Source organism: Protopterus annectens, chromosome 8.part1, assembly GCF_019279795.1.
Source record: "Protopterus annectens isolate FY-2018-M chromosome 8.part1, PAN1.0, whole genome shotgun sequence".
NCBI lineage: Eukaryota > Metazoa > Chordata > Ceratodontiformes > Protopteridae > Protopterus > Protopterus annectens.
This window is the reverse complement of record NC_056742.1, coordinates 484,870,626-484,896,179: the sequence shown is the minus strand read 5'-3', so window position 1 is coordinate 484,896,179 and position 25,554 is coordinate 484,870,626. Positions and strand designations below refer to the sequence as shown.

At 43.0% G+C, this 25,554-nt stretch overlaps 1 protein-coding gene across 1 annotated transcript in view; it reads right to left on the bottom strand.

Annotated features, from left to right (window-relative positions):
* Window positions 1–25,554, bottom strand: part of CHD9 (chromodomain helicase DNA binding protein 9) — a 2,842,495-nt gene that overhangs the window by 831,303 nt on the left and 1,985,638 nt on the right. Inside the window, exons 23-24 of the mRNA XM_044082017.1 lie at window positions 18,474–18,633; window positions 7,776–7,865 (exon numbers count right to left, since the gene is read on the bottom strand). Coding sequence (XP_043937952.1) covers window positions 7,776–7,865; window positions 18,474–18,633 — 250 coding nt within the window. The remainder of the gene's footprint in view (window positions 1–7,775; window positions 7,866–18,473; window positions 18,634–25,554) is intronic.

Sequence of the window (25,554 nt, the reverse complement as noted above, 5' to 3'; positions counted from 1 at the left end):
AAGCTTCCATTCGTGGGCATCCGAAGTGGTTCTGCTTAATATGTCTGCTAGGGTATTGTCTTTCCCTGGTACAAATATTGCCTGTAACTGGATGTTGTAGCTGAGTGCCAGGGTCCACAGCTCCAAGGTCATTCTGCATAGGGGGTATGAATGAGTGCCTCCCTGTTTGTTGATGTACCACATGACTGTGGTGTTGTCTGTCCTTATCATCAACTGGCCCTCTTTGAGAAATGGTTTGAACTTTTGGATTGCCAGTTTTACTGCCAGCATTTCTTTTAGGTTGATGTGCAGTTGGAGTTGATCCTGTGTCCACAATCCTTGCACGCATTTGTCCAGCATGTGGGCCCCCATCCTAGGTCTGAAGCGTCTGTTGTGATGGTCTGGCTTGCTTGACATCTGCGAAAGGGTAGGCCTGGGTTTGACTGGCATGCCTGAGCCCACCATAGGAACTCTTGTTTTAAGCATGGAATTAGTGGGATTTCTGTTTCTAGACTGTGTCTGTGTTGGGACCATAAATTCTTTAGGTACCACTGTAGTTTTCTCATATGTAGTCTGGCAAATGGAACCAAGATTATGCATGATGCCATGAAGCCCAAGGCCTGCAGTACTTTTCTTGCTGTTAACTTGTTCAGTTTTGTTAGTGCCAAGAAGTATAGAGGGAGTTCTTTTTGTTTTTCTGTAGTCAGGAATGCCATTTGTTTTACTGTGTCCAATTCCGCGCCCAAGAACGTCCTTGTTTGAGATGGTATCAGCCTTGACTTTTGTAAATTGACTGTGTATCCCAGTGCTTGTAGCAAGTAAATGACCCTTTGTAAATCTGTTGTCAGCTTGCTTTTGTTGTCCCCTTGTAGCAGGCAGTCGTCCAGGTATGGGTAAATTTGAATTCCCTGAAGTCTGCAATGGGCGATTACTGATGCCAGGCATTTTGTGAATACTCTGGGCGCAGTAGATAAGCCAAAAGGCAATGCTGAGAATTGATAGTGCTCTGATCCTGCAAGAAATCTGAGGTATCTTCTGCAGATTGGTCGAATGGGGACGTGCAGGTATGCCTCCTTGAGATCTAGAGTTACCAGCCAAGACTCCTTGCCCAGCATGGGAAGAAGTTGCTGTAGGGTCAGCATTTTGAATTTTGGGACAATGATGTATGTATTTAAGGTGGACAGGTCGAGAATTGGTCTCCAACTTTTTCCTTTCTTGGAACTAGGAATAGTCTGGAGTAGAACCCCTTTCCTTGCTCTGCTGTTGGCACTCTTTCCACAGCTCTCATGTTTGCTAACTCCATTATCTGGCGTAGAGCCTCTGTTTTTGATTTGGAGGTAGATTTGGCATTCCTCTTTTGACTGGAAAAGTGTGGAAGTGAAACCGGTAACCTTGATCTATGGTTTGTAAAATCCACTTGTCCTTTGTTATGTAGTGCCAGTTCTTTGAAAATAAGGTTAACTTTCCGCCTAGAGGAGCTGCTATTTGTTCCCTGGTAGGCGGATTTAGGGTTAAGTCACTGTGGTTGTGTTGATGTAGTGGCAGTGGCTGTGTCTGTGCCTCTGTTGTTACCTTGCCACTGTCTTCCTCTGTAGGCACCTCCTCTGGATTGGTTTCTGCCTCTGGAACGTCTATTCCTGCCCCTTTGACATTTTGTGGAGTCAGGAAAGGACCAATTTTGGCAGGCCAGTTCCTGCTAAACCTTGGGGGTTGAACCTGCAAGAAATCTTTAACAGTTTGAACAGATTTTGCCTTTTCTTCCATTTTCTTCATAACCTGCTGGGCAGATGTACCAAACAAACTTGTCTTGTCCATAGGAGCATCTAGCAACTTAGCTTTAACATGATCCGTAAAGCTTGTTCCTTTAGCCATGCATGCCTTCTTATCACTGTGCCTGTCATGGCTGATCTAAATGAAGCCTCCAGTGCATCATAGCCACATTTTAAGGAATGGTTGCTAACCTGTTGTATGTTATTTACCATCTCTAATACATATTTCTTATCAAGAGATTCATCAGTGGTTAGTTTTTAGTTAACTGATCCAGCATAAACTCTTGGTATTGTATCATGTGAAACTGACAGTTTAAAGCTCTAGCTGAGAGAGTAGCTGAAGTGTAGACCTTTTACCCCATCTGTCTAATGACCTTGCTTCCCTTTCAGAAGGAATAGGGTTTTAGCTATGGTCGCTGCTACTGCCTTGGGGCCCTGGGATATAGTTTCTGGGTCTGCAAGTGGAGCCTTGTAAAGGTGGTGATGAGTATCTGGCACCCTGTAAAATCTGTCTGGTTTGGCAGGGACTGGGGTAAAGAATCTGGAGCGGAGCAAACATCATTGAAAGCATCATCCACCACAGAGAGAACAGGGGTATAGCTAAGGGCCTGTGCTGTGGGAGGTGCAGAAAAGTCCTAAGTCTTTTTCTGGAGTCTGAAAAATCCTGTTGCTGCCATTGGAACTGTTCTCGCATGGCATGCAAGGTTTCCCAAAGGAGAATTCTTCTGGTGGGGAAGCAGCTGGGATGGATTCTTCAGCATCAGAATCTTCAAAATTGGAGAAGGGAGCCTCTGGCTGGTCAGTTATGTCTGATTCATCAGCAGAATCATCAGAGGACACTGGCTCGGGGCTCTGCCCTAGGTCTCTTCTCTGGGGCTGAGAGGCCCTGTCTGGGTGAGATTGAGATCCTCTAATTAAAGAAATTAAATCTTCTGCCAAAGTAAGCATTTGAGAACTAGAAGAGGGCCTGGATGTGGGTGGTTTAACAGGCACTGTTTTAGTAGTCTTGGCTGCTTTAGCCCTGGCGAAGGCCTTAATGGACATGGCTGCTGGAGGCCTAGCAGCACCACGTGCTGGGGTAGAAACATCTAAGGGGATGGTGTCTGATAAGTCAACCATCTTAGTGGGTAAAATTTCTGTAGTCATTACAAGAGTTGTAGCAGGGGCCACAGTTGTAGGAATAGGTTCAGCTGTACTTTGTTCAGTTTTCTCGGTTTCGCCGAAACCGAGACACTCCGGTTTGCTTGACCATGGTTTCGCCAAAACCGCGGACCGCGAGTGTCGGTCTTTATCTTTGCTTTTGCTAGATTGGGTAGTCGGAGGATCCGGCGGCATAATGTACGCAAAACAGAACCGAAAAACTGTTCTGCAAACTCCGACCGACGCCTAAGCGTTGTCGGTTGAAAGAAGCACAGGCCGAACAGGCTGCTACGTCGTGGGCTGGGCCTAAACAAGGCAGACAGTAAGAGTGGAAATCTTTATGAGGTATTTGTTTCCCACAGTTTAAACAATTGTTAACTTTTTCTGACATCGGCTGAGGCAAGAAAGAGTCCCCAACGGGGTACTTAGCTTTAGAAGTCTTCGAAGTAGTATTCGGTAGAAGTAATCTCTGGATCCGACCGACCGGCACTTGCGAACAGCTTCTGCTTCGGCCACGCGCAAGAAAGACTGAGGAAAATGGCGTCGGCTGATGCCTTTATACCCGAAGACCAACAGAGATGACGTCGGGTGGAGTGCGACATCAGCCGAAGCCGGACCCGGACTTTGGAATCCGGCCGACTGAAGGGCTGCCTGACGACAGGACAACCCACTTGTTATGACTGCAGATGCATCCATGAAGGACATCGGGGGGAATCCTCTAAATCTGTGTCAGAGGTGACAGACTCAGGTGAGTCTATGTGCTTCCTCTTACACTTTCTCTTCCTAGGGGGCTCCCCTGCCAATTCAGGAGAGGCCTCGGAAGAGGATGAGATCCCCACAGGGGATTCTTGAGGAGCTGGCTCTTTACGGTCTGGGATGAGGGAGTGAGTAGACATAACCTGAGGCACCGAAGAGGGAGGTGCGGACGGAGCAGACTGTGGAGTTGAACCAGGTTCCAACACACTCCGCATGACCTCGAACGCACCCCTCTCAGGCAGAGCCAGAGGTCCCCGCTCCGAAAAGCTGAGAACCCCCCTCGGCACCGACACTGATGGCTCCGAGGCCGATGTCGGAGCCGAACTCACCAGCGCCGAAGCACCGAGAGGGAGAGCGGGGTTGGACAAGGGTCCGATGCCACTCACCCCCTCGGAGCCGACGAGGGAAGTCCGGCGCCGAGATTCTTCAAAGGAAGAAATCGGAGCCGACGACGGAACCGAAGACAATTGTATTGCTACCACAGTCTCTGTTCCGAAACGCCCCGGCTCCGAGCTCAAAGGAGTCGGAGGAGGAACATTTTGAGGGATAGGGTCAAGCATCGACTGATGAGTCGGGCTCTGAAGCATTTGGGCCAGTGCCTCGGACTTAAGAAGTCGACTCACTACCCTCTAAAGGTCATGATCCGAAAGCCTCGATGACCTAGAGGAGTGAGATCTATGGCTCCGTTCAGACAGCAAGGGAGACGCTGGAGCCGAATGAACGGAGCCAAGGGACGGTGACCTAGACCTCTTTCTAGATGTCGGCTCCGAAGGTCTGATCGGAGCCGACACAGGAATTTCCAATGCCTCGGCTCCAGCCGGAGCCAAGGGAACCACAGAAGCTGCAGTCTGAGACTCATCGGCTCCAGCCGGAGCCGATGTAGCAGTAGGTTTCGAAGCCTTAGGCCTCGACTCAGAAGCTGGAGTCGAGGACCTAGAAGCCTTAGAGGGTTTGCCCGAAGTAGCAGTAGGGGAACCCTCAGGCTTAAGCAAACCTCTTAGAATGAGTTTGTTTTTTCTTTCCTGCAGGACTCTAGGGCTGAAGCCATGGCATACAGCACAAGAGTCCTGCAGGTGTAAAGGTCCCAGGCAGTATACACAAGAAGTGTGACCGTCTGTCAGAGACATTTTCTGACAGCACGAGTCACACTTCTTGAAGCCTGAGACCTTTGACTCTTTAGACATTATGAAGAAAGTGTAACCACACACACACACACACAAACACACCGATTACACTTTTCACAAGATTAAGTAAAAAAAAACAGGGAGATTAGTTCTTTTTTAGATCCCTAAAAAAAAAACACATACACTCCACTAAGGGGATGGAAGGGCCCGAAGGCTTGAGGGAAGAACTAATAAGTTCTTGTGGAAAAAAGAGTGGATAAACAGGGAGGAAAGGGTCAGAATCCACTAGGTTAAGGGAAATAACTATAAAAGATTAAATTAAGGGGGTTTAAATACACTATAGATTAATCTATAATAACTGACCTGAAGCCGGTAGAAACCATACACCTCGATCGCTGTAGCGGCAAACGAGATCTGAGGTAATACCGCCTAGCATTGTGGGATATAAGGGGAGCCTCGAGCCGGTGGAACCAACTCTCAAGCTTTTAGAGTGGCCGAGTCGGAGCCGAGGTCGGCTCCGAACCCATCCAGCAAGAATGAAGGCGAGATGGACAACTTAACATCACATCTTTCTGCAATGGAGCATCCAATAACTTTGCTTTGACATGTTCTGGTAAGGCTTGCTCTTTTAGCCAAGCATGTCTACATATTACAGATCCTGTGACAGCTGCTCTACATGAGGCTTCCAATGAATCAAAACCACACTGTAAGGTATGCTTTCCCATCTGTTCTGCTGCATGCAGCAAATCCTGCATCTCTTTGAAATTAGGTTGATCTGTCTGAGGGAACATTTTCTGCTTTAACTGTGTAATCAAGTACTGCTGGTATTTTAGCATGTGGAATTGGCAGTTTAAAGGCCTTATGGCCAAAGTGGTAGACATATACACTTTATTCCCCCATCTTTCTAATGCTCTGGAATCTCTTTCAGAAGGTAGTGGATTCTTAGCAGTAGAGACCTTAACCCCTTTGGGACCCATGGGAAATGGTTTCGGGGTCTGCAACAGGGCTTTTATATAGAAACTTATGAGAATCAGGAACTCGGTAGTATCTGTCTGGTTTAGCTGGTGCAGGAGGTAAGGAATCTGGGTTTAGACTAGATTCGGTGTAAACATCATCCAAAATGTCTAAAACTGGAGGAATAGCAACGGGTCTATGCTGTGGAAGAAGAAGAAACTCACGGAGTCTTTTCTTAGAGTCAGAGTAATATTGGCCTTCCCAGTGGAAGTGTTCCCTCATGGTGTGTAAAATTTCCCCAAAAGAGTAGTCTTCAGGGGGGGGAGACAGAGAGAATGGACTCTTCAGCATCTGAGTCTTCATAAGGAGGGAAGGAATAATCCTGGTCCTCAGAGTTAGCTGAGGAAATGGATGCTTGGTCAGAGGAAGGATAATCTTCCTCCAGTCTAGGCCTTTTGTCAGGAGGGGGTTGTGAACCCCTGATAAGGGTAATTAAATTCTCAGCCTTCTTAAGCATCTGTTTTTTTTAGGCATAGGGGCCTGTGGACCCGGTTTCCTAACTTTTAAGGGGGCTTTAAGTTTAGCATAAGACTTAATAGAGATAGTTGTCTGTTTGAAGACACCTTCAGAAACCGAAGGCCTGTCCAAAATCTCTGGATCACCGTCAGGGTTGGCGTCCGAGGGGTGAGATGGAACCGGCTCCTAAGGCCCAGCTGATTCGGTCTGGGAGGCCGTCAGAATTTCTAAATCAGCGATAGTCAGGGGCTGCGTAGGCACCTCACTGAAAACCGGAGAACTGGCGGCAGGCCTTGCTGAGGCCTCGGTATCTGGTCTTGGCCTTGGTTGCCTGTCCTTATCCTTGCGTTTTTTAATCATTGCTGATGTCGGTTGCTCCGACGACATGCTATAGTTAAATTTTCTGCCAAAATAATGTCGGGCGAAATCTGCCCGACGCTTGATTGTACGTTTGTTGAACCTAGCACAAAACCGACAACCAGAGACGATGTGGTCTGGGCTTAGGCAAGGAATACAATAAGAATGAAAATCCTTATGAGGTATTTGCTTCCCACAAGAAATGCAATTATTAACTTTGTCTGACATCGGTCTGAGGCAAGAAAAGTTTCCCCAACGGGGTACTTTTTTAGAGAAGACTTCGGACTGAAATTCAATTAGAAAATCTCAGGAGCTAGCCGACCGGCACTTGCGAACTGCTTCTGCTTCGGGCACCGCGCGGCAAGAAAGACTGAAGAAAATGGCGTCGGCTGCCTCTTTTATCCCCCTGTCGCTCTGACGTCAGGGAAGAAGTGATGACAACCGACGCCGGACCAAGACTTTGGGATTCGGCCGACTGCGGGACCGCCTGACGGCAGGATAACCCAAGTGTGATGACTGAAGCAGTATAACACGATGAACATCTGCTCTCCCCTTGACTCTCAGAAAGAAGGGTCTGTAGGAGTACAGCAGTGTTTAGAAACTCTAAAAAAAAAATCAGAAAACTAAAGAGAAACTCCAAGTATACTCCGACATACAGACTTCTGCACCGGTATCCAGTACCTCTTTTCTGCATAGTACTTGGGGGTAGCCATCTGCCTCTTCCGAGATCACCAAGTGGATGATCACTCAGAACACTCACAGGACCACCACCAAAGCAGGAAAAAAGTGAAGAATCACAAGTCTAATGAGCTTATCTAGTTCAACAGCTACCTTCAAGTAGAATTTATACTAATGCAACTTTCTTACCAAAAACTTTTACTTTTAAATATCTCCCTGCTACCTGCATGATAGAAACCTAAGGGCAGTAATTACAAATCAGACAATGTTGGCATTTGCTGCAACTCCATGGTTAATAACAGCAGGTTACTAAGCCAGGTCTTAAAAGCTTACAATCAGGACGCAACAACAGCAGTTGCTCAACTCACACAAGCTAATATCTGTATATCTGCAATGAACTATCACATAACCTAGTATAACTATCAGGGGATTAGAAGCACTTAAAGACAGCCATAAATAAAATAAAATCAAACAAATAAAACCACAAAAGAAAATAACTTACCTTGCATCAACTCCATCAAATACCTTCTGAAACTGATCGCCAATTACCTCTTGTTTTAAGTAATACAACATCCTAACTCTGAGCAGCACCCTAAAAATCAAAAGAACATGTCAGAAATGTGTGACACCTCTACATAAAAATAAAAAATGAATCACACAGCAAGGTTTCAATAACCTACATTCTAGTTCATGACATTTAAATTATACTTACATACATACTACCACTGTCACAATACAAAATAATGACGTACTGTAATGTGCTCTCTGGCAAAGATTCCCAAATGTGTAGTGACCAGCTGCTTGCAATGAAAATACATACAATATATCTTCTAGGATGCCAAACATTTTGTATTAATGGAAACCAAAGCAGAACCACACAAGATGGCTACATGTCCAACTGGCACTACTCAGACAATTATGCAATAAGGCTTGCCAGGGTAATCTGTGGGTCAGTGAAAATCTTACCACAGACATAGAAAGCAGCAGAGGTGACAAACACATGAATGTTTGGTACATTCTCTCATTAACACACTTCTATGTCTAAAATAGATTACATAAAACACCACAGGAAAAATGCATTTCAAACTGAACTTGTACCTTGTTTAACTGAATTCCTTGGCTGTATGCTAATTAACAGTCTCCTGACAAAAAAAGCATTCTCAAATCCAAGTAATTACAACAGAAGTATACCACCTGATCCTCAAGGAAAGCATTTTGCAGTAGATAACTTGCAGATGTGGCATAATTCTGAATTTTCTTGTGTCCATGTTCTGGGACTGAATGCCCTAATGTCACAAATCAGGTTAGAAGACCACTTCCAGTCCCTGTATCACTCAATCTAACCCTATGCACTGAGCAAGCACGACCTGTAAGACAGTAAATACAAGTCAAAAAAACTTCCACACTTGCCCATATAAGAGGAGAAATCCATTTGTAATTACAAAATGAAGAACTGCCAGACAAAGGGGATGGCAAGAAGGCAAAAACTCAATGCAAGTGGCTTCCTCACCAATAAAATGATATGCTGAGCCTCTATCACTAGTATGCTACCTCAAGAGCCTTCTGTAGTAGGTAACCCTTGAAATGAATGCCAAGCAATTAAGTTAAACCTTCTTGAAGGCCAAAAAAGGACCACAGAGACAAATGCTAAAAGCACCAAGGTGCATAAGAATGCCTAACTCCTTGAATCACAGTGCAAACAACAATGCTGGTGGAGGGACCAGTGCATCCAGCACTTAGATAAGGCACAGAAACTAGTGGTTGTACCATCACCAATGTCCATAACCCAGTACTATGAAGAAAGGGGGCAGGAAACTGAGGAATGCATCACCACTGGGAGAAGGGGCTTGCTTCTCTCCTACATTATTTCATGCCTCCTCTAACAACATCAGCCCAGCATGTTACTGGAAGTTGGGCTAAGAGAAAAACCTACTATGACCTGATATACAGCCTCTACTCATCAGAGCTTGCTTCACTCAAGCTGCATTGCAATTCTCACCGCTTAGAAACTATGCATGGGGAAATGGAGGACTCCCGAGTGTACGTTTCTCCTAGAAGGTAACCCTAACCCTTGCAGCATGGGTCACATTGGTTGGCCATCAATGTGTGAACAGCTGCGGAGGATGGAAACATCAGGGTGTTGGCACTGGAGGAATCCAACAGACACCAGCAGCAGCAACATAAAAATGTAGGTGCATACCTCTCAACTGTACAGATTTTCACAGAATGCCCAGATATTTTCATATTTTGGGCCACTTTCATAATATTTTGTTTTTCTAGCAAATCACTGGATATTTAAGCCACAAAATAATGACACACATTTGAGTTTCATACTTCATAACCTTCAGAAAATTCAGGCTAATGCAAAACCTGTTATTCTATCCACTTTCTAAGTTTGTCCCAGTATTTATGGGTTTGTCCAGATTTCTTGTTCTGAGAGGTGGGGGGGGGGGGGGTACATTTTCCAGTGAGTCATTTGTTGCTAAGTGGCATACCCTGACATACACAATGAACTTGGTAATTAATCCATACAGAACATTACTTTAAGATCCTCTCTGTTTGGAACAAAGGAAACAAACAGCTGTTCTCCCTGTTCTCTCTTCATAAATATATGCACCCTCTTCAGGTAAAACTGGAGCAGGTAGTGCCTTGTTTAACATATCACAAGTTCTCTGTGTCAAGAATTCTGTTCTCTGCAAAGAAACACTATACCTCATTAATATCTTTAAGTGTTTAGATTTATGTAAATATATGTCACTCAAAGTCAATCAAGGCCTCTTGTTACCCCTTACTGCTGCTCATCTGTGTTTTTGGAGTTTTTTTAATGTCACATTTGGATAGAATTGTTCATCTTCCAAAACCCATACATTTTTCTAATAATTCAAGTCCCAGCCTGAAAGTAGGTTTCCCTGGCAGACCTGAGATGAATTAATTGAGTGCTGGTCTACATACCAGTTGGGGATTTAATGGTATGCATGCAGAAATGACTGAAAACTATACCTTTACAGAGGCATAAGCTAAGCCAGTGGAAAACTGCTCAGACAGACAATGAAGACCTCTGCCTGTTTTGCCTGCTAGCTCCTCCTTTGGCACCAGAGAGAGAATCTTTTCCATTTAGCTAGATGACTTTCCTGCACCTGATCTCAGCTGCCCTTACAATTTTTGCATATCCTGAAAATAAAGGTGTACAATGGGTAAACAAGGCCATATATTCCCAACGGTTAGTTTTAATGTGGACTGACTAGGATGACCACTGGAACCTATGCACTACATCAGACGGTTCACAATGCAGTGACAGCATTAGATGTTTTTTCTCTTGCCATCTAGTGCAAGTGGAAGAGACAATTTTGTCTTGGCCAGAAAGGGGTAATCAAGATAATTTCTGGTCTCACCTCCTCCAACACTTGAAAGACTACTGAAGGAAAAGCAGAGAGAGTGAGACCCACCCAATTTATGAAGAAGGCATCCAGTGGAGAAATTAACTTGTTTGTTGCTCTCCACCAGAATTTCCTTAGCTATATATTGCCTGGGGAAGCAAACCAGTCTGCCAATGAGATACCCCTTTTATTTTGTGAGGTGCAGGAAAGATACCCTGTTCAGCATCCACTTGTGGGGATGTGGTTAGGTCATGCTCAACAGATCTGCAACAGTGTTCTCCTGTGTAGGTATGCCTAGTTGCTTCATACCTCTCAACTTCTTTGCCCAAGAATTCTGGACAAAAACATTTTTTTTAATGATTACTCTAATTCACTTTAAAGGTTACAATAATGTTGTATTGATATGCATTTTCTGAATAATAAGTATGAAACTCGAATGAATGGCATTGATTGCCAGTAATCCAAAGTAATTTACCAGAAAATCAAGAATTTTAAAAGGAACAGGTTAAAAGTCTGAGGCAAAAATCAGGACAGTTGAGAGGTACAAGTTTCTATTAATGAATATTGGACTCCACTGCCTGCACCCTGACCTACATGGCTTGACCCACACGGCTATAGCCTGCATATGTGATAAAACAGTGCGCCTCTCTTTTTATGTATCACATAATTTGAGATGATATTCAATGTGTCATATTTCCAAATTGACTGAAACGTTTTGAGGGCTTGAATAACATCCACCATTTACGTATATATGTAATTTCTGCTCCTTAGGACTCCAGGTACCCTGCATTTTTGAGTCCAAGGTGTGGGCACCCAGGCTATGACTGAAGCAACCATGGTCAGTGTAGATCAATATACATGTATACTTTTAAGACACTTTCTAGTGGCTTGCATAAGTGTATAAATACTGAGCAAGTGCGAGCCTGACTGCCATTTTGTAGTAAGCTGTTGAGATGTAAGCACGTATGTCTGTGTAGTCTTGTCAGTTAATCAGTTTTATATTTTGTACTGCTGCTATCCATCCTGATGTGTTTCTATGTATTAAAGTATATAAACAAACTACCCCACCTGTTCGTCTTTAATGAGAAACCAGAGGATTGACATGGGATCCAGAAATCCAGATTCTGGACCGAGAAGGCACTCAGTTAAAGGTGGAGGAATATACAGAAATGGATTATCCCTACTGCAGGTTTAATTCATAAAAACAGGTCAGAAACGAATTTCAGGTTTCAAAGCTTACTTAAATGATTTCTTATTTACAAAATACAAAACAAAGCATTCAAAACACTCTAAATGAATTTCTAAGTAAACGAAATGTTCGAAACTGCGACATATTGAAAAAGTTATTTGAATAACTTTGGAAAATATTTGAAATAAAGTCTAAATCGCATAAAAATGAATAAAATAAGGAAAACGATCATTTTTTTTGAAGTAGCTCATACCACATACTTTTTCTCATTAATTAAAGCCATTCAAGATATCTGAAGTACACAAAGTGTTTGCATGTTTGTGCAGTATTACAATACAGTTATTTCACAAAATACAGCCATTTCAAAGCATATTCCACAAAGTACAGTATTTTGAAGGGTTTACTGTGCATTTGAATGTTACTAAAAGTACTGGCTGTTTGTGCATATTTGTACACAATTACAAGAGCCTATTTTCATTGTGTTTGAGCATACTTTGTTGGCATGGCAGATGGATTTTGAAAACCAGCTCCACTTGTATTTGATGATAATGTTGCAAATAATTGGGAGTGTGTTTGAGAAAGATTATGACATTTTCATACAAGCTACATTTTCTGTTAAAGATGACCATATAAAGGCATTCATCCTGCTTAATTTAGTTGGTTCAGAAGCCATAGAAAAAGCATTCATTTGTGTATGTACCTGCTGTATTTGCAGGGGAGAGGGAAAACAGTCATACAGTTCTACTGGTTGAGTCAATGGAAGTTTAAGAGTGCTTAAAATGTAAATATAGAGAAATGTGTAACCCCCCAAACGATTATTACAATGGAAAGGCACTTATTTTACACAAGAGATCAAAAGCATAGGGAAACTTTTGCAGCATATACAACTGACTTGAGAAAGAAAGCTAAAACGTGCAGATTTGGTGATTTAAGGAATGAGCTGATAAAAGACAGACTGGTGTGTGATATTAAAAGATGATGCTGTGAGAAAGATTTTGTTTTGTGACAGTGATTTAACTTTGAATAAGGCCACTGAGATTTATCAGATATTCTGAGCTCACTGAAAAGCTTACAAATGATAAATGCTTGCTTCCAGTATCTGCTAAAGCTCATGCTGACAGTATGCAGCACGTGGCTAAAAGAAACAGGCCCAAGCACAAGGCAGTAACTGTAAGCTCTGCAACAGTCACTGGGAAACGCCATACCATTCTAGCAAATTCCAGAATACGCACAGTCTCAGTAAAGCAGAAGAGTGAGTCAAACAAAGGCAAAGAATGTGCTTCTACCCAGTTTCATAGTCAATTGTCGTAATTGTGGTGAAAATCATGTGCCCAAATGAGAAAAGTGCTTAGCTTTTGGTCAACAATGCCACAAATGCAATAACTGGAATCATTTCAAAAGTTTTTGTAAATCAAATAAGGGGCATTCTTTTATTGAGAGAGAACATTCAGAGAGATAAGTTGATCAATTAGAAAGCAGTGACCTTACTTTTTATGTTGATGTGTCAGTGCTTAATGAAACAGTCAATGCAGTAGATTTATGGGCAAAGAATGAAGTACTGTCCGGATAAATGGGAAATCAGTAGAGCTCAAAGTTGACACTGGTTCAAAGTGCAATGTTATATCAGCAGAAACATTTGCTAGAGCATGGTCCTGGTGAGAAGCTGGATTTGATGTGGGAAGCTTGTTGCTTATGGTGATGAAGAAATTCAAACTGAGGGTTCGGTAGTGCTTTCATGTTGTTCTGCTGGGGACAGCTATGACTTGCAATTTTATGTCTTCAAAAGGCACGTACAGTCATTATTAGGCCTCAGAGACAGTTTGAAAATGGGACTACTTTCATTTAATAAGAAACTGCACCATGTAAGCTTAAAAGATCACTGTTCTAGTTTTGCCCAGACTATTTTTCTACCTATGCTGATCTTTTCGAAGACAAACTAGGCAAACTCCCAGTTGTGTACTCCATGAAGTTAAACACTGAAGTCAGCCCAGTTGTCAAGCTATCCCAGAAAGTTCCCGTACCTATGCAGAACCGAGTTAAGATTGAGCTAGATAAAATGGTGCAGCAAGATGTAATTTGTCCAGTTTCAGAACCAACTGAACGGGTATCATCGATGGTCATTGCTCATAAGAAAATCTCAAACGATATCACAATTTGTATTGATCCATGAGATTTGAACAAAGCACTGAAAAGACCTCATCCAATGCGTACAGTTGAAGAAGTCGCTGCTCTTATGCCAAATGCCACTGTTTTTTCTGCCTAGGATGCAGAGAGCTCATTTTGGCAAAATTTTGCTTGATCGAAAATCTTCACTGCTTACCACTTTTAGTACTCCTTTTGGCAGGTACAGATTTTTGAGAATGTCATTTGGGATAAATTCTGCCTGTGAAGTCTTCCAGCATGCAATGGAGGAAATGTTTTCTGGGTATCCGTGTGCTATTATAATAGATGATATTCTAGTAGGAGGCAATGGTGAAGCTGAGCATGACAGAAACCTCAAGAAAGTTCTGGAAAGAACACGTGAAGTGAATCTTAAGCTGTTGGTCATTTATTTACCAGTTCAGGCTTACGACCAGATCCTTCAAAGAAGACAGCAATTCTTGACTACCTAGGCAAGGTCATTCCAGAGTTAAGCCAACTTTCAGCACTGCTTAGAGAGTTGAATGCAAAGACATATCCTGGTCATGGTTAGACCACCACCAGAGAGCATTTGATGTCCTGAAAAAGAGAATTGCCAGTCCACCAACTCTCAAGATACTATGATGTTCACAAACCAATTACTCTTTCTTGTGATACTTCGAAGTTTGTTCTTGGTGCAGACATTCTTCAAAAGGGTAAATCAGTAGCCTATGTGTCCAGAACTCTAACCCAAACTGAGATGCATTATGCACAGATAGAGAAAGAACTCTTGGTAATTGTGTCTGCATGTTCGAAGTTCCATGATTATGGTAAATCTAACCACGTCAAAACAGATCACCAACTTCTACTCACTATTTTGAGAAAGCCTATGCATATAGTTCCAGCCAGATTGGAAGGCATGATGCTCAAACTGCAAAAGGATAATTTCAATCTTGTCTACACAAAAGGCAAACTTCTTTGTCTTGCTGATACATTATCCAGATCACCCAGAAATACCACTGAACAGTATGAAAATGAGAAACTTGATTTTTGAAGTCATGGAAATGAGTAATTTTTCTTCCACGTCTTCATGAGCTTTAAAGTCATACAGCCTCAGATCCAGTTCTTCAGAAGCTCAACCACTTTATCAGTCGAGGATGGCCTTCAAATCAATCTTGCTTACCAGTAGAAGTACAACCATATTTTCCATATAGAGATGAGACTTTGACAATGGTATAATCATGAAAGGTCCAAAAGTGACTGTTCCAAAATCCTTGCAACAAGAGTATGAGTATATTATCATCTTGCTTCATGGCCACCCAGGAACTGATTCTACCAAAAGAAGGGCGAGGACTATTATTTTGGCCTTCTATGTCACAGGATATTAACAGACTTTCATCTTGCTCGGTATGTAATAGTACTAAGCCACATCAACAGAAAGGACCACTTCACCTAAACCAGATTCTTGAACTACCTTGGTCGACAGTAGCTATAGACATTTTCGTGTGGAATGATCAACATTACTTGGTGTTAGTAGACTCTTATTCCAACAAGTTTGAGATTTACCTACTTCCTAAGGTAGCATCCAACAATGTCATTACTAAGATGAAGCATCATTTTGCAGTCCATGACAGCCTGCACAAAGATAATGGTACACAGTTTACAAGCCAGCAGTTCAAAAGATTTGCTGAAGAGTGGGACTTTACTCATGTCACAAGTAGCTCAGAGTACCTGCAGGCAAATGGTTTGGCAGAATGTGCAGTTTGAATTGCGAAACAATTACTAGAGAAGTTGAAACAAGACAACAGTGATGTTTTCTTGACTCTTTTGCATCTCAGAAATGTTCCTCATGACAAACATCTTGGCTCACCTGCATAGACACTTCTGTTGAGACAAACCAGAACCACACTACCTTTTAGTAGTTCATTATTTGTTCCATGTGTCAAGAACAGATCAGTGAAAACCAATCTGTTAAAGAAGCGCTTATCCCAGAAGTCCTATTATGATAAGGCCAGCAAACTGCTCAATACATTACGAGAAGGGGAGATAGTGAGGACACAGATGTCTAAAGGTTTTGAGCAGATTGGTGTCATGAAGGGTGTATGTTCAGAGGCAAGATAGCACGCTGTGGAATCTCAAGGAGCATAATTTAGGCGAAAGAGCAAACAATTGATCCCGGTGTCCGAGCATGTACTGCAGTATTCTACCGGCGAGATAGACTAAATCTCAGAGTGAGTTATCCAGCGTTTCAATTCCAGTGGACATTCCAGTAAATATCCCTGTTCCTGAGAAGAATCCTGAAACTCCTGAAGCAAGTTGTTAACCAATGACTGTCCCTGTTGCTAAACCCAGGTCTGACTGCTATATTACTAGATCAGGTCAAACTTAGACATGAATGTTGTGTTTACTTCTTATTGTCTGTACAGTTACATGTTTCTTTTCACATGTCATTATATTGTGAGAAATTCATAGAAGAGGGAGGATACAAATCAATATCTATGTAGACTTTTAAGAAGCTTTCTAGGGGCTTGCATAAGTGTATAAATACTGAACACATGCGAGCCGGACTTCCACTTTGTAGTAAGCTGCTGAGATGTAAGCATGTATGTCTGTGTAGTCTGTCAATTAATCAGTTTGTTTATATTTTGTACTGCTGCTATCCATCCTGATGTGTTTCTGTGTAATAAAGTATATAAATGAACTACTCCGCCTGTTCACCTTTAATGAGAAACCAAATAAGTGACAGTCAGGGACTTGGGGAGGATGTCTGAAGTGCATGCCCTCATTCTTCTGCATTTGCTGCATCCACCATTTCTGTTCCCTTCTTATAAAGGGTAGGACTGGGACACCGCAATCCAGGGATTGACACTGCAAAAGTCCAAGTACTTTGGAAACTACTGCAGTTTCCATATACAAAGTCTTGCCAGAACCATCAACATTGTTGAATGCCATGTAATTTAGTATGTGCAGGAATAGTCTGGCCATTATGACCAACCTTTCTTCAAATATATCCAGGGAGACTGCCTTCTACTGTGGTAGGAAGAAAAGAATACCTCTCTGAGAAAAGAGCAGCTTTAAAAGTAGTTATTCTTCCACATATTTTGTATGTGACAGCATGAACTGCAGGACAGCTTTTACATTTGTGAAAATGCATTGGACACTGTTCTTTAGTGGCAGCTGTTAATGCTCTAACATGAAAGTAGAGCTTAACAGCACTCAAAAATTGTTTAACATTCAAACCAGAAAGATGCTTAAAGTGGTCTTCTTTGTGACTTTGGAAGATAATTTCAGCAAACCATGTACTAAATTTAGTGCAGTTACAGCTGTGACATGTATATCCAGGATTTCAGATATATTGTACTTCCTGAACCAGCACAGAAAGTTAGGCTAGCACAACTGTAATTGCCTGCCTATAAACTGTACTGCTTATTTTTACAACATAGCTCCATCCAGAAATGACCATATCTCTCAAAACCTCCTAAGTGTGAAACTGAAAATGTGGTCTCTTGACTTTCGACTTGAGTGAGAAGCTGTCTCAAGGCTGTCACTTATGAGCAAGGGCTTTATGGCAGAAAAACCTTTATGAATCTGGTTTGGAGATGCCTGTGTTTATCAGTTTACTACACAGGTCATGTCTTGCTTAATAACTGACTTACAGTTCAACCATTACCTCTTTGACATTTAACCATAGCCTCATGTCTAACTCTGCAAGTTTTTGTCAGTACTACAGAAAAATGAATGCCATCATATGAAATGCTAACGTATGTTAGGATGAAGAAAATCGATCTATAGCAGCACAAGGTGTTGAGCATCAGTAAATGATTTCTCCATATGTAGTGCGAAATACGGACATGAAACTGCTCTAGGTAACAGAACAAGCCAACACCATTCTTTTTTTTGATCGTTCGATTGAAGACTGAATCAATGACCAACATTTAGACTTTTGAATGTTTAGTCTTAGATGAATACTCACATCTGCACATAGTTTTGATTACTTACCTCTAACACAAGAGCAAAACTGAATTAAAGAGTGAACAGTCCAGATCATGTCAATTTATGAAAGTGAGTACTGATTTCTGATTAAATAGTACCTGCCACCCTTGTTTATTGCATCTGAACACATACATTCCTCCCAACTTCAGAACCAAAATAACATTCTTCAGAATGCCTTAAGGCTTCAAAGCCAATTAGTCAGCGTGTGCAGGCCCCTACATGTTTTTGAAGACAGGACACCTATAACTATGTGCTATTATGTCAAAGGTTTTGGGCTGGAGAAAATGCTGTGCTGTTGAAGTATGGATAAACATGAGGCATTACAACACACTGAAGACTGTCGCCAATCAGCGGCTCCTAGTCTCTACTGATTCACATGGCGATGTTTCACATAAGGCTGGAAACACCAGAGGGTAACGCAGACAGTGAGGATACCCACAAACTGCAACAAAAAACTATAACAGACACTGTACAAAATACTAAATTAAAACAAAATACAGACTATAAACATACAACTACTCACTTATTACAATGATGCTTTAGATGTTTCTTGTATCCATCATCTTGAAGAAGGTGTTCTGGATCATACTTTCTGAGCCAATCGGCCTTCTGGATATCAAAGGTGCTTGTTTGTGTTTTCACCTTCTTCCCTTTTCGACCCCTTGGTACAGGTGCAGACAAACCTAAACAAAGTAATAAATTACTGAAAAAGATCCACATATATAGGCTTCTGTAGTTTCCTGCTACTAATGGCAACAAATGTATTATTCAGTTTCTTTATAAATTTTAATAAGAAGAAGTTATGTACTTACCATAACGTTCCATGTTTGCTGTCTATCTTGCCTACATTCTTGCAGGTTGGGTTCGGAGCCGATCTCGGCTCCAATTCGGCCGAACACTAAAGCTCGATAGCTTCCATTGGCTCGAGGCTAACCCCTAGCCCATGATGCTCTGGGCCACATTTCCAGATCTTGTTTGCAAGCGAGAGATTTAGACCAACACAAATCAGTATACCAGAAATATATATGCAGATGTTTGGCATGAAACCAAAATGAGAAACAGAGACTCCATATCATCACAACTATGTACATAAGTAAAGAATTGTCCACCAGTTCCTCCAGGTACACAGGATGGGGGCAGGAGGGAGGGACACAAGAATGTAGGCGAGAAGGGCAACAGACATGGAATGTTATGTTAAGTACATAACTTCTTAATGTTATGTAGTCCTATCTCGCTGTAATTCTTGCAGTTGGGATAGTGTCCCTAGCACCTTTATCCCAGGGTAGCTCAGGAAAAAAATACCCTTCAATACAGTGGATCCAAAGGAAGACCTGTTCTGGGAGGCCACATCCACTTTGTAATGAGTGATGAAGGTATGAGGTCCTCACCCATGTGGCAGCTGCACAAATAGAATCAATAGGAAGTCTGGCCTGAAAAGCAGAGGACGTTGACACTGATCTTGTGGAATGTCCTCTTACCTTACCTGGTAGTTTATTATTCTTACTGTAAGAGAAGGAAATGCAATTAGTAAGCCCACTTTGACAAAGTTACTTTGGAAACTGGCAATCCTTTCTTTTTATCAGAAAAGGGCACAAAAAGCTGGTCAGATTTCCTGAGGTACTTTGTCCTATGCAGATAAAAACGTAACTGCCTATGTACATCCAACTGATGCAGTTTATATTCTGCCTTGTCGCTGTAGTTCGGAAAAAATACTGGCAATTCAATGGACATTATTCTCTGAACAGACTTTTGGGAGAAACGAGGGGTTAAGTTCTCAAGGATACCCTATCCTTGTGAAAAATGATATAATGGTACGAATAGAAAGAGCTAGTAGTTCCGATACCCTTCTGGCAGAGGTTATGGCTACTAAAGAGAGTGTCTTCCACGACAAATACTTCCAATCACAAGATGTTGCGGGCTCAAAGGGTGGTAAAATCAGCGAGGTTAGAACGAGATGCAGATCCCAAGGAACTGGGGGTTCTCTGATCGGGGGTCTGAGAAGAAACATACCTTTAAGGAAAGCTTTACACAATCTATGAGACATAACAGGAAGTGTAGATAAAGCAGCAACTGCATAGCTCTAAAAAGACCTACTGACATAATGGGAACTCCCATTTCTCCAGTATGGAAATTAGAAATGGCTGTCAACTGACTCTGATGGTAGCTGCTGCAGTTCCTTCATCAAAATGTTTAGATAGAAATTCTCGAATTGCAGAAATAGGAGCTGTAAAAGGTTCTATGTTCTGTCCCCCAGCCCAGCAGGAAAATCTCTTCCACTTACTGCAATACAGTCTCCTCATGGACGGTTTGTGGGACGAGGCGAGAATATGACTCACTGCAGGGGAAAGGGACTAACACCTGGCTAAGCATGGAATTGGAGCAGCCATGCTGTCAACTTGAGGGTTCGGATAAGATGGATGAAACGCCCCCGAAGGGTGGGTCAAGAGGTATGGAATTGGATACAGAATCCAAGGTTCCTCCAGCAGATGGGTTAGAAGAAAGGGGAACCAAACTTGTCGAGGCCAGAAAGGTGCAATGAGGATCACCATGTTTTTTGATGAGCTGGCTTTCTGCAATACTTTGGGAATTAGAGGAAAAGGGGGAAAAGCATAGAGAAGTCCCGGGGACCAATCGTGAACCAGTGCATCCCTGGGTGACTTCCCCAGAGGGGGAATGAGGGCAAAGTAGTTGCTGCATTTAGCATTCATGGAGGTGGTGAAAATGTCGCAGCAAGGCTGGCCCATTTCTGGAAGATCTTTTCCACAATCTCTGTCTTCAGGGACCACTCGTGAGGCAACAGAATAGCTCTGCTGAGTTTGTCCGCTATCACACTATTTCCTTGGGATGTGCATTGCTATCAGAAAACGTTGAGAAGTGATTGCCCATTGACAAACTCGTTGCGCCTCCCAAAATAGTGGGCAAGATTTGGTTTCTCCCTGCATGTTTATACACCACACTACTGACATACTGTCTTGTCTGAGCTGCAACCGTCCCCTTGGGTAGAGTCTCCTGAAATGCCTGCAAAGCATAGAGCACCGCCACTCATCTCCAGGACCTTGACATGGAAGTGGCTTTCGTGTTCTTGCCATAGGCCTTGGACTGTCATCCCCAGATAATGCCCACCCACCCAATCTGGGAAGCGTCCGTGGTCAGTACGGCATTCGGTTGGGGAAAAACAAGAGGGCGGCTCTGATACAACTGGTCTGTCTGCAACCACCAAAAGAGATCTTTTCTGCAAGATTCTGTGATGATAATCTGATGTGAAAGAGGAAGATCTTGCATTGACCACTGAGCAAATAGTAACCACTGCAGGACCCTCATATGTAGCCGTGCTAGGAGAACTAGAAGAATAGCTGCTGCCATCAAACCCAAAACTTGCAGCACATATCTGGCCTGAACTTTATTCTTTGATATCGAAATTCTGACTTACTGATGAAGGGGACTGTATTCTGTCTGGGGGTAAGCTTTGCAGTCATATTTCTTGAATCCAGTTCTGCTCCTAACAAGGTTATATGCCGAAATGGCGACAAGGCAGATTTTTTAAAATTTACTGTGATGCCTAGTCTGGTGCAAAGTGACAATGTTTCGTCTCTCACCCGTAGTAGTAGATGCTAGATGGTAGCGGAGAGGAGCCAGTCATCTAGGTATGGAAACACCCAGAATCCCTGACGTCTCAAGTGAGCCGTGACCGCTGCCAAGCATTTGAACACTCTGGGGGCTGTAGAGAGACCAAAGGGCAGGGCTCGAAACTGGTAAAGACTGGCTCCCAGCCGAAAGTGCAAATGTCTCCTGGATCGCCTGTCCATCTTTATATGGTAGTATGCATCCTGGAGATCTATTAAGCACATCCAATTGTCTTTCCTGATAAACGGGAATATTGACTGCAGAGTAACCATCCGGAACTTTGACTTCTTCACTGTTTTGTTTAACTTGCTGAAATCTAGAATGGATCTCCAGTCCCCTGTCTTTTTTGGAACTAAAAGGAATCTTGAGTAAGTTCCGGACCCAATTTGGTCTGCAGGGACCTCTTGGATGACTTTTTCCTAGCAACAACAGAATCTCTTGTGTTGCATACTCCTTTTAACCGGGTGGGACATCTGGTAAGGAACGGTTTACCGGAGGGGGAATGGAAAATGGTATTTAATAGCCTCAGGATATAATTGTTTGTACCCATTTGTCTTTTTCTGCCATGTGCTTGGGTATAGTGACAATCGACCCCCGACTGCCTCCAGAGAAGAGCAGGCGGGCCTCCCTTCAGAAGCACTGGAAGGGCCTGGCAGAGAAAGAACAGTTGTGTACACTTACCATAAATGTAGATGTTCGAGTGTGTTCACTGTTGGTCATTACATTTGGGTAATCTGCTTGCAGTTTGCCCTCAGTCGTCCTGATTAACAAAGTCTTGGGTCCTGCGTCGGTTGCTGTCCCTTCTTCCATGATGTCAGGTCATCAGGGGTATAAAACATGCAGCCGACGCCATTACATCAGTTTTTCTTGCCCCAGATGTCAGGTGCCCCCCTAATGGGGAGCAATTAAACATAAAAACACAAAGGTATACCTCCAACAAAAAAGCAAATACACCAAAAAGGCTTTTAAGCATAGTAAAGGAAAGTAGAGTTATAGCCAAAAGAAGTTAGGGGGGGAAGGAGGGAGGGTAACCAGGACTGCAACAGTGAATACACTCGAACATCTACATTTATGGTAAGTGTACACAACTGTACTATGTTCTTCATGTTTCATTGTTGCAGTCATTACATTTGGGTAGATTCCCAAAGCTATGGTTGGGAGGAGGAGTTTAAATAGCATTAAGAGCAGCTATAAGGCCCTGCAAGATTGCAGTGGCAAAGCCAGCTCTGGATTTAGAGAAAACTGGCAAATGGTAATGCTTGGTGAAAGTATGTACAGAACTCCAGGTAGCAGCTTCTAGGATATCCCTGGTAGGAATGCCTCTGAGAAAGGTTGTAGAAGTAGATGCAGCCTTGGTGGAGTTAGGTCTGATCCCCTGGGGGATAGGTTTTCCATGATGTTTGTAGCAGAAATGAATGCAATGGCTTATCCATTTAGAAATGGTTTGTTTTGAAACAGCCTTCCCCTCTGCCCCTGCACCAAATGCTACCAGCAGTTGTTCAGATTTTCTTTGAGGTTTAGTCCTGTCCAAGTAGAATCTAAGTTGTCTGTGCACATCCAAGGAATGCAGAATCCGTTCTCCTTTGTTCTGTGGATTGGGAAAGAAGGTTGGCAAATGAATGGACTGATTTAGAGCCACACTGGATACCACCTTGGGCATGAAGGATGGATTGGTCCTGAGTGATACCCTGTCCGTATGAAAGATGATGAAAGGCTCCGCTGTCATAAGGGCCTGTAATTCAGATACCCTTCTAGCTGAAGTGATTGCTAAAAGGAAAGCTGTTTTCCAAGAAAGAAATTTTAAGTCTGCAGTAGCAGCTGGCTCGAAAGGAGGGAGCGTGAGTTTCTCCAATACAAAGTTAAGGTCCCAGGCTGGGGTTGGAGCTCTCCTGGGTGGTCTGAAATTTTTGGCCCCTCTGAGGTACTGCTTGAGCAGTGGATGAGAGAAGAGGGGAGGTTCTGTGTTACAATGAGCTGAAATGGCTGAGGCATGGATTTTAATGGAGGAAAAAGACAGGCCCTTGTGAAGCATCTCAGTTAAGTATTGTAAAATCTGAGGTAAATTGGGTGCTGCTGCGCTCATCCCTTGAGATTGGTTCCAGGCACAGAATCTTTTCCATTTTTCAGCATAAGATTTTCTAGTACTAGGCCTCCTTGCCTCTAAGAGGACATCCATCACAGATTTGCTGAGGGATGGTAAGTTAGAATTTAAATAATTAGCCAGGCTGCAAGGCTCAGTGTTGGAAGCTGAGGGTGCAGAATCTGGTTCTCCTGCTGAGACAGGAGGGAAGGAGTCTGAAGCAGGTGCCATGGAGCTAACCGTGACACTGCGCAGGTGGGGGTACCAGTGTTGGCGCGGCCAGTCTGGAGCAATCAAAATCATCATTGGTTTGTCCTGTTTGACTTTTAGTAGTACTTTGGAGAGCAGAGGCAGTGGGGGGAAGGCACAGACTGATGGGATTTTCCAGATGAAGGACAGAGCATCCACTTTAAAGGTTTGTTTGTGGGGAGTCCTTGTGCAGAATTTGTCCAATTGGTAGTTCTGGGGGGAGGCAAACGGGTCTATATCCGAGCTCCCCCATTTGCTTGTCAACATGCTGAAAATCCTTGGTTTCAGTTTCCACTCGTGGGGGTCCATAATGTTTCTGCTTAGTCCGTCTGCCAGTGTATTTAACTTTCCAGGCAGGAATTGAGCTTGTAGGTGCACTTGGTAGCTCAAGGCTGTGTTCTACAATGCCATGGCTAGTCTGCAGACGGGGTAAGAATGTGTACCCCCCTGCTTGTTTATGTAACACATAACTGTGGTGTTGTCCATCTTTACCATTAATTGTCCTGGAAGAATGTAGTCCTTGAAGACTGTCAGAGCATTTTGTACAGCTAACATTTCTTTTTGATTGATATGCAGGTGCATTTGACTTGGGTTCCATTTTCCCTGAATGCACTTCCCTGCCAGGTGAGCCCCCCATGCATAGTCTGATGCATCTGTTGTTAGGGTTTGGGCGGCAGGGGGTAGTGTGAAATGTAGTCCCTTGTTTTGGTGGAAGGCCTCTGACCACCAAAGGAACTCTAGGCGTAGGCAAGGTATGATAGGAATCATTGTTTCTAGGCTGTGAGACTGTTGACTCTATAGGCTTTTTAGATACCACTGTAGTTTCCTCATATGCAGTCTTGCATATGGAATTAGTAGAATGCAGGAGGCCATGAACCCAAAAGGCTTGCAGTATTTGTCTTTCAGATAGCAGGGTTTTGTGGTCAGTTGTTTGAAGTAGGTTGTCAAATGAGTTTGCTTTTCTGGCGTAAGGTAAGCCATCTGGGAAGTTGTATTCAAGCTTGCTCCCAGGAATGTAATTTGTTGACAGGGTACCAGTTGTGATTTCTTTTCATTTATGGTGTACCCCAGACAAGTTAGAACCCTTTTTACAACCGGCAGTTGATTCAAAATTATGTCCTGGCTTTCTGCCTTAATTAGACAATCGTCCAGATATGGGTATATTTGAATACTTCTTTGCCTGCAAAATGCAATCACTGGAGCTAGGCACTTTGTGAAAACCCTGGGCGCAGTAGATAAGCCGCAGTGCAGAGAACTGATAGTGCATGTAGCCTGTTTTGAAGTGTAGGTATTTTCTTTAAGATTCCCTGATTGGGATGTGCAGGTATGCTTCTTTTAAATCTAGTGTTGCCAACCAGGCATCTTTGCCTAGCATAGGAAATAAATGAAGAGTCAGCTTCTTGAATTTTGGAATCTCCAGAAAGGTGTTTAGAGTAGAAAGGTCCAGGACAGGACGCCATGAATTGTCTTTTTTGGGTACCAGGAAAAGTCTCGAGTAGAAACCTTGTCCTGTTTCCTCTTCTGGTACCAGTTGAATAGTCCCTATGGTTAAGAGATAAAAGTACTTGTTTTTGGGCCTCTGCCCACTGATTTGGGGGTAGGTCCGGCCACCCGCTTGGTGTTGGCAATGTGTGGAAGTGAAATCTGTATC